Source organism: Emydura macquarii, unplaced genomic scaffold, assembly GCF_026122565.2.
Source record: "Emydura macquarii macquarii isolate MOO-44397 ecotype Brisbane River unplaced genomic scaffold, CSIRO-AGI_Emac_v2 contig_2768, whole genome shotgun sequence".
Classification (NCBI taxonomy): Eukaryota; Metazoa; Chordata; order Testudines; family Chelidae; genus Emydura; species Emydura macquarii.
The window spans coordinates 38,820,122-38,834,626 of record NW_027132905.1 but is presented as its reverse complement, the minus strand read 5'-3'; the positions used below and the strand labels follow the sequence as shown (position 1 = coordinate 38,834,626).

Here is a 14,505-nt window from a genome sequence, read left to right as displayed (position 1 = left end):
TAAAATTGCCCTTGTATGTGGTGTACCTAGTCTATAGGTAAAGACTTTGGTCATCAAGATTCTCAATCTTGTACCTTACATGAGAAATCAATTCACTTAAAAAATAAAGACAAAACAACAAAACAGCATTCTGCTTCAGCTGTGAAAAGAAACCCAGTTCCAACTAGCATAATCAGCTAAAGGTTATCAAGTGCAGTTTTTCTTACTCTTTCTAAGGCTAAATTAACACAAGAATTATATTTCAAACCTGGAGATTTTAAAAATGACAGTAAGAACTGACTGTTCTGAAAAACCGTGCAGATCCAGTGGAAACCCATCTGCTTTATACCAGTGGACTGTCTGCTTTATACCTTCCCAGAACTTGGCTGTATGTAGTGAGATAAGCTAGGTAGCACTCTAGGGGTTAAACTGGCAACAGAACATTGGAGTTACTGCCCTGTATTTTTCACAGTGGCTTGTTTTTAGGTGGTCAAATTCTGGATCTCAGGGGCAAGTCAAATTCTGGAGGTATTCAATAAGGCTGCCCTGTTCCAAAGGGTTACACAAGCTGTCCAAGGACCGTCACATAACTGGCAAACATTAGTTTTGGCTTTGCTAGTTTCTGCACTCCTGTGAACCGTACATTATATATACCAGTCATATTAAGGGCTGGAGATGACTAAATTATGTTTTCAATAAGCATTCAGATTCAGAATGACTCATACAAATTCTTTTTAGTATTTGTTTTACTGGTCACCTAGGAGCCTGAGCCATGGATCAGAATCTCATTGCACTAGGCGCTTTACAAACACAGCACAAAAAGGTGCTCCCTGCCCCAAAGAGCTTACAATCGAACAGTAAGATAACAGATGGATACAGACAGACAGACAGGGAGTACAAGGAGAGAATGAGACAAGATTAGTCAACATGATTGGCAGCCTTATCATTGTTAAGGTTTTTATAGGCATCACTGCAAAGGAGAGTTTTAAGGCGAGATCTGAAGTAGGATCGTCAGGTAGCTTTGAGGGTATTTATAGGGAGTTCCTCCCAGGTATGAGGGACAGCATGGGAGAAAGCACAAAGATGCTTGTTTGAACAAATGCTAACATATTGTGCATCACGCTATGTACACAGTACCACACCATGAGCCATTTATCTAAGTTACTCCATGCACAAAAGGCATCCTTGGGAAATTACTGAAAAGGGCTGTATGCAAACATTGATTAATTGAGTCTTGCCTTGGACTGATACATGTGTGTGTGTGTGTACACATGCTCATGGTCGTGTGTATGGTGGGAATCTGTGTACATGTGCTGTGTGAGAGTAAAGTGTGAAGAGGCAAGTCTATCAGTCCATGTGCAATAATCAGCATGCGTTGTGCATGGGTGGCTCTGTGCATTATGAGTTGCATGCATCTTGTGTGGATATGTGAATGTTTGCATGTGTGTGTCTGAAGGAGAACACTACTAGGTTCTATTAAAAAACAAAACAAAAACAAACAAACAAAGGTTAGTTCTGCACAAACTTGTCTTTTGAATTAAGATGCCAACTGAATAATGAAAAACTCCCACATAGTACAGTCTAACTAATGAAATAATACAAATATAATCTCTCCTGGAATGTTTAAAAACATGAATACTTGCAATTCATTTCTGAAAGTCTAGGAGTCTATGCTAATCTCTTCAAGGATATTTTATTTTACAGCATACAAAACCATTTTTTCCAAATGTTTGTGTAAGCAAGGTTTGAGCGGCACTGCCCCAGCTCAGTCAGTTGAAAGGGGGGAGCACTTTATTTGCATGGGCTCTGTATTTGCACGAGTACAATTAAGTACTTAACATAATATCACTGTATATAGGTAAACACACCTACGTGCTGGGCATGATGGGAAATGGTTAGTATGGCTGGTTATGGGCTACAAACCGTTTTTGTGTTAACTGCTGGGGTAATGAAATGTTGTCCTTCAATTGTATGACCAGATGGCAGCAGAACTGTGCTTAGCCGGTTCTAATGAAAAATTCACTCTCAACTAAACAGAGCGCAACAAGGGTGGCAGACGGATGCCCCAGCATTGTAACGGCAGCAGGGAGGGGGTGAGAAGTCTCCTGTTGAGATTTCACTAGTCCTGGCAAAGGGCTTCCCATAGGCATCGATTGACTATCTCCTCCCACTGTTAAAATGTAGAATTAATTATTCCTCTTGGAGTCTTTTGTCTTGTTAAAAAGCAGGGACATTGTTCCTGTGTCAGCAGAAGCTTTTCCCATGAGCTGAAAGCTGAAATTCACTGAGAGCTGAAATCACTAGAGGAACGGGGAAACCTTGACTGACAACCAGCAGAGAGGAGCCAGGAGGGTCGGTGCCTGCAGATGGTCGGCGCTTACAGACGGCGGGAGCCAAGAGCGGCTGGGCTGCAGATGGCGGGGACTTGCAGATGGCAGGAACCAGGAGCAGTCGGCACCTGCTGACAGTGGAAGTCAGTAGCCGGGACTCAGCAAGGCCCAGAGGTGGCAGAAGGCAGCAGCGGAGAGGGCCTGGTCAAGCCCATGTCCAGCAGGAGCCTACACAAGGGGACTGGCTGAGCCCCCAACTAAGAAGTGGACACTGCAACTATGATGGTCAGTACAGGGGGAAAGCAAGAAGGGAGAGGCGAAGGACACGCTCCTGTACTCTGGGGTGGGTTTGGCTCATTCAGTTCATGAATTCTGTTTGCACTAGTTCCAAAACCAGTGCTGTGTTCCTTCCTCCCTTTTATTAAAAGGTTTACTTTCTACACTCAGACTCTGCGCTTGCGAGAGGGGAAGTATTGCCTTTTGGGGATAGTGTGTGATTTCCCAGGTGACTGGGTGGGGGCTCAAGCCGGTTTAGTGTTGTATCATTGACAGGAACCTCTAGATACAGAACCTGGACCTTTGCTGCTGCTGGCTCTGCCTGGCAGAAAGGTTACATTTGCACTGATTGCTTCTGAATAAAGATCATGAAGAAAAAGATGATTAGAGTGCTAATACAAACATCCAATTGGTATTAAAAAGACAATTAATTTGCATTATTTCACTATGTATTTCATCTGTCCACTGTCCGTGCACAATGCTAACAGAAGCCTACGAACCACACCCACACGCACCTAAGCCAACAATTACAACCCAAACAAAAACCTTTTGATTGTATTTTTCTTTTTGTTCATGAAAATGAATGCAGCAAGACTTTGACATTAAGGTAACGCCTTAGAGTTTTACACTGTCCTCTAATGAAGCACAGATATCCCATTGATGCCAGTGGAAGCTGTACATCTAAACGTTAGTCATTATGTGATCCTTAATTGCCTTCATAAACACAGCATATGTTCAAAGACAGGATTATCTTTTCCAAGAGGTGGCTGAATTGATCTGTTATTACTACGCTGTTGTAGTTTTTCAGTCAATCTTGTGCTGGTGAAAGGTGCCACTATTTAAATGCAGAATAAGTACAACACGGAGAGACACAGAGCAAGCTTCCAATTCCCTACCCCACAGACGTGCCTCAACACATACCTGGAGGGAACGCTTGGTGACAGAAGAGTTCAGTCTCCATGACCCATTAAATCTTTTCATTTATTTAAAGGCTGTAAAGGCTTTTCCATGGCACTCACCACCCTAGCACCTCAGCACCTTGCAAACATGATTTAGTCTCACACTGAGGTAGGGTATTATTACTATTCACATTTTACTAATGAGGAACTCAGGGACTGAGGTGGTGAAGTGACTTACATGGGGTTACACGAGAAGCCAGAAATTGAATATCCATTTCCCAAGTACCAGGTCAGATAATTAACCATAAAACCACGCTTCCTTTCTTGGCCTTTCAGCTCACGCTGACGTCAAGAGTGACAGTTAATGCCAACACTGTTTCATTTGTATTGTCGTGTAGATTGGACCCGCTAATTTCCTACAGGCCAGCAGACAGTTCTCAAACCACGTTTTACCTAAAGTGGATTAGAAGTGGTGTTTTGAATCCTAATCCCTGCCAAAATGTCTGCTGCGCCCTAACTGGTACAGCCATGAACAGAGAATGCTTAATCCTAAATATACTTCAGAGTGGTCTTAAAAAGCCAGCATGACATTATGGTGTTTTAACTCATGCTTTAAGAACACAAAATCCCAAAGATTAAACAGCAAGTAAGAATAACAAGCCAAAGGACACTGACACATCACGCAGCAGAACTTGCTACCACCACACGTTACAAGGTAATAGATCCCGGAAAACAAAGCACTCCCCCAATGCGGACTGCAATCTTTAGTGACGAAGCACAAAGCCAAGAGTCCTCCCAGTCCATGACTGACATCAAATGAAGACTCCTGCCTTTCCCATCTGACACTCAGCCAGGATCCCCCCCCACGCTGTGATCAACGTGGTAAAGACTTCTGCCATCTAACACCAGAATCTTTGCTTTATCCCCCCCAGGAATGACATAAAACCAACCTCCTCTTCCTCCTCCCATGCGACTGATACTTAGCTAACCAACTGCAAGTTGGTTCTCCCATCCTGCAAGTGACACGTGACCAACAGCTCTCAAACCCTGCAACTGATAACATGGTCTGAAAAGGTTGGGGAGACGTTCTCCATATATTTAAAAAACAAAAATCTGTATTTTGGTTCTTTGCCCTATACGGACTGCCCTAGAGAGCTAAATCTATGGGAGAACACCCTGTATTTGGTGTCTCCAAAGTTTCAGTCCTCTTGTGAACCAAACTGAGAACAAGAGAGCAGAGAGTATGGCTGAGGCATGGTGTTTCTCTAGCAATCACCAAGGTGAAGAAACTTTAGTGGATTTTTCTTTGTATTAATCTGATTAAATAGTTCTAAATTAAGGCAGTGAACTCAAGTCAGTAAGGAGCCACACCAATTACTCTAAGAAAGCAATAATGTTACCAATTCTTGTGCTATGGAAGATAAGATTCTAAATTTTAAAAAATTGAGGGGTAAGTGTAGCTTATTGTATTTTCCCGAGGCCAACTCATAAAACACAATGAGCTTTCTGGAATGTTTCATAACATGGTGTTCATACGAATGGAGGCGTATAGCAGCTCCTTTTAGTGGTATTATTTGGCCATAGCAAAATCTCAAATTAAAATTTGTGGTTTAGACTGCAAAGAATATCACTCCACGATGAATAGGCAACACTGAAAGAGTCCAACCCAGGAGGAAAACAACAGCCTAGTGCCACTACAGTAGTAGTTTCCAAAGGAAGGTGGACTCTAGTCCCTTGTCACCTTAGTGGACTCTTCCACATGTGGGCAGCTTCCTAACATTTCATGAACCGTTCAGCTCCTCATCATACTCGTTCACTGTAACACACTGCATGCTTGTAATTAATATTCTGCGTTTAAAAGAAACATTCTAAACCAACAACTCTGACAGTTGCTTTATGGAAGAAGCACGATTTTTCTAGAAAAGGCAGTATTTTTTAAGAACCATTTATACAAAGGAAAGTCAGTTAAAACTGCTGATGTGGTGTAGCACGCTAAGCTGATACAGCGCACCTTTCATTCACCCTCTGATCTTCGTGTACCCATTTGGAAGGTCTATTAAAGTCCTAAATGGCCAGCTTACATGTATGAAATCAATGGATGTTAGGAGCCCAAATACATTTGTGGATTTGGGCCTACATCCTTAGCACCTTATGCAATGATCTGTCAGACCTTTCAAATTAAACAAAATTGGGATGTCCCACTCTTTGGATGGGGGACTACCCAGGAAATGCTGTTAGCGATTATGCAGGTGACACTGAAGTCTCTGAGTCAATTATGAATACCATCACACAGCTTATTCATCCTGCTCTTTTTCATATGTATTGGCACCACTTGATATGTTTTCTGCATTGAGAAGAAGTGCAGGTTCCAATCTGTTTAGCTATGACATTCTGACTTTGCAGATTAGCAGCCTGGCTGTTCTATCATTGTGCCGTGTTGTAACACCGGCTTTGGAAGAGTCACATAAACAAACAACACAGGACATTTAACACATACCAGTCACAGGCTGAATGCTCAAATGTATTCCAGACAGATTTTTGAACCCCTCTAAATGTGCATAAGGAAAATGTTAGTTGATAATTAAATAAACAGAGCACCCTTTGTGCAGAATTACGTTTGTTTCATAAAATCCAGTTAAAATTTGAAGTTTCATTTCAACTGATGTCCCTGTTTTCAGAAGGGTTTCAAAAGTTCAAAGATGCTTCCTCCATGAATAAGAAATTACATTTAGACAGATGACCTAAAAATAACAGTTTGTAAGGACCATACTTCAGAGGTCTTGGGACCTCTTCCTAGTCATGCTCAGTACACAGTACTGTATGCACTGCTGTTTGGAAGAGTTCTTAATTTTGTACTGGATCACTGTCCCACAGTTACCCGCTTTCCTGCCAGTAAAAAAGCAAAAAGTTACATTTCAGTCTGTGTAGGTTTGTGAGACACAGAAAATTCCAAGATGGTGACAAACATTCTGCACAAATTCTACAACACAATAGCAACTAACAACAACAAAACGAATGGCCAGAAACTGTGCCATGATTCTGAACTTGCTGAAGCTTTAAGATCTGTGGTTGAACAACAAATGGGTACACCTTGTTTTATAGTTCTCGGTCTAAAAGTTGTTGGTTATATCGTGATACGGTTTGAGAATGCTAGCCCTAGCAACATTTTAGCCTTTAGACTCCAGTTTTTCTGCTGAGATGGAGCTTCTTATTTCAGAACTTACCTGGAAAGCCTCCTGGTATATTAGACCTTCAAGTCAGATTCTGCAGTCACACTCGCAAACACTCTGCAGTCTCCTCTTATTGATAATGCTGCAGGTATCAAGTGGGTCTGCACTTTGCAGCTAGTATATTGTGAGACCTATCGGCTTGACAGATGAATTTATTTGTCACTGAGATGCAAAAACAGTTCCATAGTTAAGGCTGCATCCCACTTTTGCCTTTGATGGGACTTTAAAGCCTCCTATTTAGAAGTATATGTGCCCACTGTCTCTAGGCTTCTACGTGAAAGGCTCCATTAACTCCAAACTCTAATCCTCAATAGTCCCACACATGAACCTTGAACCCCAGCCTAAATCTGTTTGAGATCCAAACACAACCTCATCAACCCAGGTATAGTATTAAACTGATACCATGCTTGAACGAAGACAATAGGCAGCCTTTCCATTCACAGGAGAACAGGGAATAAAGAACTAAGAAGTTTCCCCAAATAACTCAAAAAAAGAAAGCTGAGTGGAAACATTTTTCAGCACCTCCCACTCACACCTGGTTAAAGCTGCCTGTCTCTCTCTGCTCTGCCTGTCTGTACTTGTGGGGAACAGTGAGTGCCCTTGGTGGGCAGTCATGGGAAAGATCCCAGGCAGATGTTACCCCAACCATCATAAAAAAGAAGAACAGGGTACATTAAAAGTATGGCAATGAACCTGTCATTCTAGTTGCTAATGTGTTCAGAAACATTCCAGGATTGCAAATCTTGAATTTTGCTGAAAGTTTTGGAACTTTTGATTGTAAGGGCTTGAATTCACTTCAAACTATTTTTTACACTTTGCTAAAGAAAACAAGGGTGCATGCAAAGGAGACGCTCTGGTTTTAAAACCCCAAGACCAGTATACTTGACACAATAACATTTGTCAAATGACACAAAATTTTTTTTTTTTTTTTTTTTTTTTAAAGGTGGGGGAAAAGGGAACTAGAGTAAAATTAACAGATTGTGAAAGGGGACGTGCTAGACTTTTGCTTGTTTCAATTGTAAATTGTTTTCTGGCAGCCCTGTCCACACTATATCTGCAACTGTACTACCAACTAGAGCTGGGTGAATATTTTTGGGCAAATAGTAAATTCACTGACAAATGCAGTTTCGGGGTAACGGAAACTACTTACAAATTCAGGTTTGAAAAGTCACTTAAAATAAGGTTCAAAATGTGTTGTCAACTCAAACAAATTGTTTTGTGGATTTTCATTTCTGCCAGAAAAAATGGGGGGAAATCAGTTTCCATTGGAAACAAAACAATTTTTTTCCTGATTTATCGATTCTCCCACCATATGGAAAAACCAATTATTCCCTCAGCTCTGCCTGATAGCTTGCCTGGGGACTTTTAAATATGGATGTGTGTAGCATATATGCGCACAAGATCTTTGTTTTCTTTAACAACCCTTCTACCTAAAGACCAGAGATGAAATTCTGGCCCCACTGAAGTCAATGGCAAAACTCCCGTGGACTTCAGTGGGGCCAGGATTTTACCCCTCTTAGTCAGTTGCACTGTCTGAGTAAAACAGCTCTTAGAAAATTCAACCCAAGGTTGGATGAGAAACCAAGCTCACCCCCTGCTACTGGATGTTATTAGCATTGTTTTCACCAGACTGCCAAGAGAAGCCTCCTCTGACACGGCTTCATGAAGATTTTTTTACTTATCCAGTTTGGGAACATGTTAGGGCATTTAGCTGCTATTTGAACTGAAGATGGTTATCGATCAGAAAAAGTGGCTGTTTCATCTTCTAAGTCTCTATCTGCTATTATATAACATTATATACTGGCACCAGTACCTGCTGATACTGATCCTCGAAGGGAAACTTACTCACTAGAGCTTGCCACACCTCTAAAGAATTGCTCTAAAGAGTCAAGGACTTGTTTTTTGCCATACAATGCAAAAACCTATGTTAGTGCAACATACAGACTGAGACATTAAATGCTCCAAAGAGTAACCTACCATACATAGCACATTCAAAAAAGAAACCTAATATTTATAGAAATATTTGAAGGCATGATAGAATTATCACCTCTACAGGTGAGGTGATGAGACATCCCTGAACTACAGTCTGATTAAGCCACCTGCAGTGATGAATCATTCCTGTGCTAAACTCAGCCAATCCACAAGCTAGTCTGGTGACTCTCAGGGCAGGCATATAAACCTCACAGGAAAGACAGCAGCTCAGTCTGCCCAAGGTCACTTCACAGCTTGGAACTCTCCCCTGCCTGATAGTGGTGATGGACTCCACAGACCCCAGCGTGCTTCAGCGCTGCACCCAGCCAGACACCTGTCTTGTTCCAACCCCACTCTCCAGTTTCCACCCTGATTGCCACCGCACAGACTACTAAGTCCAACTTCCACTGCTTCAACCGCAAGGCATGATCATCCACCTCTCAGTTTCTGACACTACACACAACATATTAATGATACTCAATACCACGTTTACAATAAGCATCTAAATAGGTTAGATATTTTTGGTGGGGCAAGATCCCTATGGGAGTGTTCTGAATAGCTACTCTCAGCGCTAGGTCATCAGTTCGAATTCAATTCATGTCAATAGAGATGCAAATTGGTACCATTCAGTCCAACAGGATTTCCAGTAAGAAAAGCAAGTTTCAAACTTTAAATATATTTTTGTGTCTCCAGCACCTATCAGTTTAGACAGGACTAAAAATGCCACAGGAATCGACTCTCTCATGAAATGTCTGCCCTTTATGGTCCCAGCTAATTAAAAAACAAAACAAAAAAGTTTAACTGAGTTTGGGGCAAAAGTTCATCTCAATTTTAATTTTAGCCAAACTGTTTTGCTCATCTGTATTGTATAACAGCACCACATAGCTTGTACTCACCGTGTAACTGGTCGGTTCACACCGAACAATATCAGGAACCCCTTAATCATCTGAGACTCTAATCTTTGTCCAGGGAATACTGGAGAAATTCAAAATGCCTTAACTTGGCTCAGATAAGGACAAAGCTGTTTATTTCACACATCTCAATAACCCATGTAACAAGCCAGGAAATACTTTTCAGCTATTTTCAAAAAAAACATGACAAATATACAAAACTGGCAAGAATTAAACATTTTTTCTCAAAAATTCTTTGATGTCCAAACTAATGTTCACTAAGATGGTTCTCTCCCAGTTTGTCCGTAATATTATTAACTACTTTGAACAGTTTCTTTTTTCTCCCACTAAGCAAACCAGTGCAGCAAACTGATAATTCTACTATAAAACATGTAATAATACTAATATATCTATATCATATGCTGAGTTGGGTGCTTTAACTCTTACTAAAGAAAATATGCTTTCTTTATATTTTTAAATCCTGTAAGAATTTGGTAAAGGTGTCCTTTTCATACAGTTTCAGCTAGCGCTCGGATTGGCATATATTCAGAAAAAATACAGCTAATTCTTGGCTCTGGCTAGCAAATAATCTCTTGTAATATTCTGACACTGAGCTCCAGCCATCCCAAAAATGCAGAACTGGTACAGCAGATAATTCCTAGGGAGTAGGGTGAAAGTTTAGCAGGAAACTACACACGGTGTAATTGTAATGAATTCAAGCTCTAGACGGAGGAATGTCCATGTGATTGAGACTTACTTTGCGGAGTAGACTATTACATTGCGTACTTTCACCTTATTTTCACTTTACAGAACATACAAATGTGTATCTTTTTTCCTATTTTGTGAAAATAGAAATTCAAAGTGGAAGATGGAAACAATGTAAAGATAGACAAATCCTGGCCCTGTTAAGACCATGGCAAAACTCCCACTGTCTTCAATAGGGCCAGGATTCATAAAGCTTGATTTTCATTCCAGTCTCAAACCAGACACTCTTTTTCCACCCACAATTATTTGTGGGTGCAGCTGGTATCATTTTAGATGCCTGTGCTACTGATTGTGCCCAGAAACCGAGTACTTACAGTGCATGACAATGACATCAGGAGTGTGTGCAATTTGTAGGCAGAAGAAAGAGAGCCTGTCCTTTAAAAATCTGGCTGTTAGGATTCTAACTCCTGGGCTTCTCTAAAGACACGGACTTGTAAAAACCTCCTTATAAACATAATGATCATGTCTAAACTATGGCGTGGAATGATCCTAGGGTATTAACAGAGCTAGAAAATGAGAAGACTTCTCCTCCTGGAAATTCAGCACCACCACCTGGATTTTATAGAATGATCTATTAATTTATCATTCAAAGAAATGCTTCTTCCTAATGGATAAGGAGCTGTTCATTATATTCACATTCTGTACCACCCTCAATCACCTTGTTAAATTACTATTCCCAAAGTAATTTAAACACAAAAAGACAGTGTACCCCTCAGAGATGATTTTAGAAGGGATGACACTAATAATCCTGAACAGAAGGCCACATGACTGTGGACAATCCCTGTCACACTTTGAGGAGCATTAAAATGACATTCTGTGCCCAGTCAGTATGAAATGGTTATTAGGTAATGACATGAAACAAGGAATTCCCAGCAGGGGACAGCAAAGGGGGTGTTGGCTAATAGTTTTTAATGGCTTAGACCCTTGCTGAAGGACAATTTCTTATATCAACATCAAGACAGGAGCAATATATACAGAAAATAGGCACAAGGAGGCTAGGACAGGGATTTTGACTGAAGTAAGCAAGCAGACAGTAAAATGAAATTGGATTTTCTACTAAAGCAAATACACCAGCATTTAGATACCCTGGCTGGGTCTATGCTAGCGTTTTCCTTCTAATTTCCCAGAGCTGCACTAGCACCAGTACAGCTTCACCAGTTCAAAGGAGATAAACCAGACATCTGGAAATCAGAAATACTAACTTAGCTGGACATTTCCTTATAGGAACAGCTTTTACATACGAATTCAGTAACATCCCATATTTTTGGGTGCCCCTTCATTTTGACATACTGCTCCCATTCCCATTGTAAAGCAGAGTTTCAATTTTCAAAGAAGGCCAGTGCAAGTTATTCACTGTTTACATGGAACCCAGTGGCACGTCAGTCATGAGGGAGAAGGAATAGGTGGGCACTTGTAAGAGGAGCATTTCATGTGGAAATGGGTAAAAGGAGTGGATATTTCAGCCCGGGTGCAGAGAAAACTTTACTTTTGCATCACAGACTCTATTCTGAGGCCTGTTAACTTACTCTGAAGCCTCAAAGGTGTTGGCTGATTTAAGATGGTTTTTTTCACGTCTGGATTTGATGTCGGAAAACTCAAGGCAACTCTGCCTTTCCAGGATGTTTGTTTTAGGTTTCAGCCACCAGGCTGTAAATTAGCAGGGAATGGAAAGAAATAGGGAAATATTTCAACAGAGGCTTCTCTCTCACTGATCACCCTCCAACCTCTCCAGAACGAGGTATCAAGTTCTGCCAGATCGCTGCTCAAAACCATCAATTTCTCCCCAGAATTAGAAACTCCACCAAACTTCCCTTGAAATCTTTCCAAATTCGGCTTGAATTATTTTGCATAGCTCTCTCTCTCACTTAGCTGAAGAAACCCAAGGAAATTTAACAAGCTAAAATGATTACCAAGTCTGTCTGCTTCATTGAAAAAACAGAAAATGTTCTTACAGCAACTGTCCCAAACGGTGGTGTCAGTACTACGATATAATCAATAAATTACATTACTGGTGCCTGTTCTAGTGCTTGGCAGCATTACTGCAGAACACTGCAGAGTACAGTAATTTAATAAGAGCAGGTTTCCTTAAACTACAAATATAAACAACAACCTGTTCTCCAAGCATCCTTCCCCCTTTCCCAGAACGATCCAAACAAACCCAGCCACTTAAAATCAACTCAGCAAAAAAGTTTCCAAAACATTGTCAAGGAGGCTAAAATGCTTTGAAACCACAAATAGTCCTCCTCCTCTCACAGACGGTGCACAGCTGGGAGCGGGCACTAATAGAACCGTTACATTCCTGAAGAGAGAGCATTCAATGATTTCACTTCAGAAAAGGAAGTTCTATTAGGAGTGAGATAATAACATGTTGTCTGACAGAGAAAGATACCAGATGGCCTCTCCCAGCTAATGGCCTTTCATTCCCTTGGAAATCTGGCTGAAATTTAAGATACCAGTGCTGCCTGCCGGTAGCCAGAGGAGGTTTTCAAAAGGAAGGTACCCTAGGTGAAAGAATAAGAAACATATTGTATCTAAGTGCATAAGTGAAATCCAGCAGTTAAGCTGCAATCAATTACGTACGGAGCTTGTAGTTGGTGTATATTTTGTACAGTATTTGTTCTCCTAGCTACAATTGTTGTCATAAAGGAAAACAAAGTCCCACGCTCAGTCCCATCCAATATACTAAGCTGTGTTTAAGCTAAACCTGATTTCCTCTTATTCCTTCTCAAGAGGGGAGGGTGTTGGATCACAATGTGATTAAAATCTTATTTTGCATACTGAAATTACAAAAAGAGGAAGAATTCTACTAGAGTGCGGCATGATCCCAGAGGTACAGAACTGCAATCCCTGACATGGCCAAGAAAAGACAACCATACAGTGTTCCATGTGCATGCACATATCTCAAGCCAATATACGCCCAGACTCTCCTACACACTCCACAGTTTTACTCCAGACTGTACACACCTCCCTCACGAACCCCCATCCGACCTCCCCAAACACTATTACTCCCCTACTTCCCCCACATACTATCTACACTATTATTTACGTTGCAAATCATTCTGAGATACAATTTGTGTAGAATGCTCTATTTTAAATACAGCTAGATTGTACAGCAGAAGAGGGGTAAGGGTTCTGAACAGCAAAAGCAGAGTAAAGGGTCTGAACACTAAAGACACTTAAAAGCACCCCCTATAATAGCAACTCTTTCTCTACAAATCACAGGGAGGCCTGATCCCTTCTGTAAAAATTGTCAAGCATTACTCTGCTATACATTTGGCAAGACCTGGCTTTGTAACTTCAGAATTTCTAAGGCTACAAGGCAATTCTTGTAACATACATGCAGTCGTAGGAGCCCAGGGAATTCATTAAAGCCCTCCATGGCTGGTCCACGCCAGCAGGCTGTCTGTCATCCCATTCCTACCTTCACACGCCTTTCCATCTCCCTTCAGCCTCTGCCCATCAGGGCACTTGCAGTAGAAGCTGCCAATAGTATTGCAGCACTGGGACTCACAACCTCCGTTCCCGGCTTCACATTCATTGACATCTGAAAGAGATGAGAAATTGGGGGAGAAGGTGTGAGATTTAGCGCAGAGCCAAACTAGAGGGATGATTAACGTGAGATAAAAGCATGTCTATTTTTCATACACTTCTCTTTTTTATTTTTTTAAATTAAACATCCTGTGCCAATAGGAAAAAAATAAAGGGTAAACCGTGCAAAATAATTCTTCTGAGTGCATTCTAAGGGATACATTTTAGAACTGAAAACGTTGCTACTAACTCGGTACTTACCCCACTGAACATGCAGTACATGTGTTTGCATGCACAGAGAGATTTACACTCACGAATATCCTGTTTTCCCCAATAATAGCCATTTTGTGGATGAGAAATGAGAGGCTGTGATAATGGGTGCACCCTTGTATTTTGCAGAAGCAATTTATGAGGCAAGGTTTGAAAATTTTACCCTAATAGCCGTATATGTTATTTTTTAAAAGGATCAACCATTTGCATGGGTAAGAAAGATAAAAGTCACAAAGATTCACAATCCTCATGTTTCAGGATATAAGTTGGTCACTTCTCAGCATGTAATCAAATGTCATAGGTAGGTGCATTGTAGGAGGTTTATGGCTCTCATTGCAACACTCAAAAACAGCCACAAACACCAGAC

The 14,505-nt window shown here is 41.0% G+C and overlaps 1 protein-coding gene across 4 annotated transcripts in view; it reads right to left on the bottom strand.

Annotated features, from left to right (window-relative positions):
* The window catches only part of MEGF6 (multiple EGF like domains 6), a 219,813-nt gene that overhangs the window by 90,046 nt on the left and 115,262 nt on the right, over window positions 1-14,505 (bottom strand). For all 4 annotated transcript variants that reach the window (XM_067566717.1, XM_067566718.1, XM_067566719.1 and 1 more), the window contains one exon: window positions 13,762-13,884. In XM_067566717.1, the coding sequence (XP_067422818.1) occupies window positions 13,762-13,884 (123 nt within the window). The remainder of the gene's footprint in view (window positions 1-13,761; window positions 13,885-14,505) is intronic.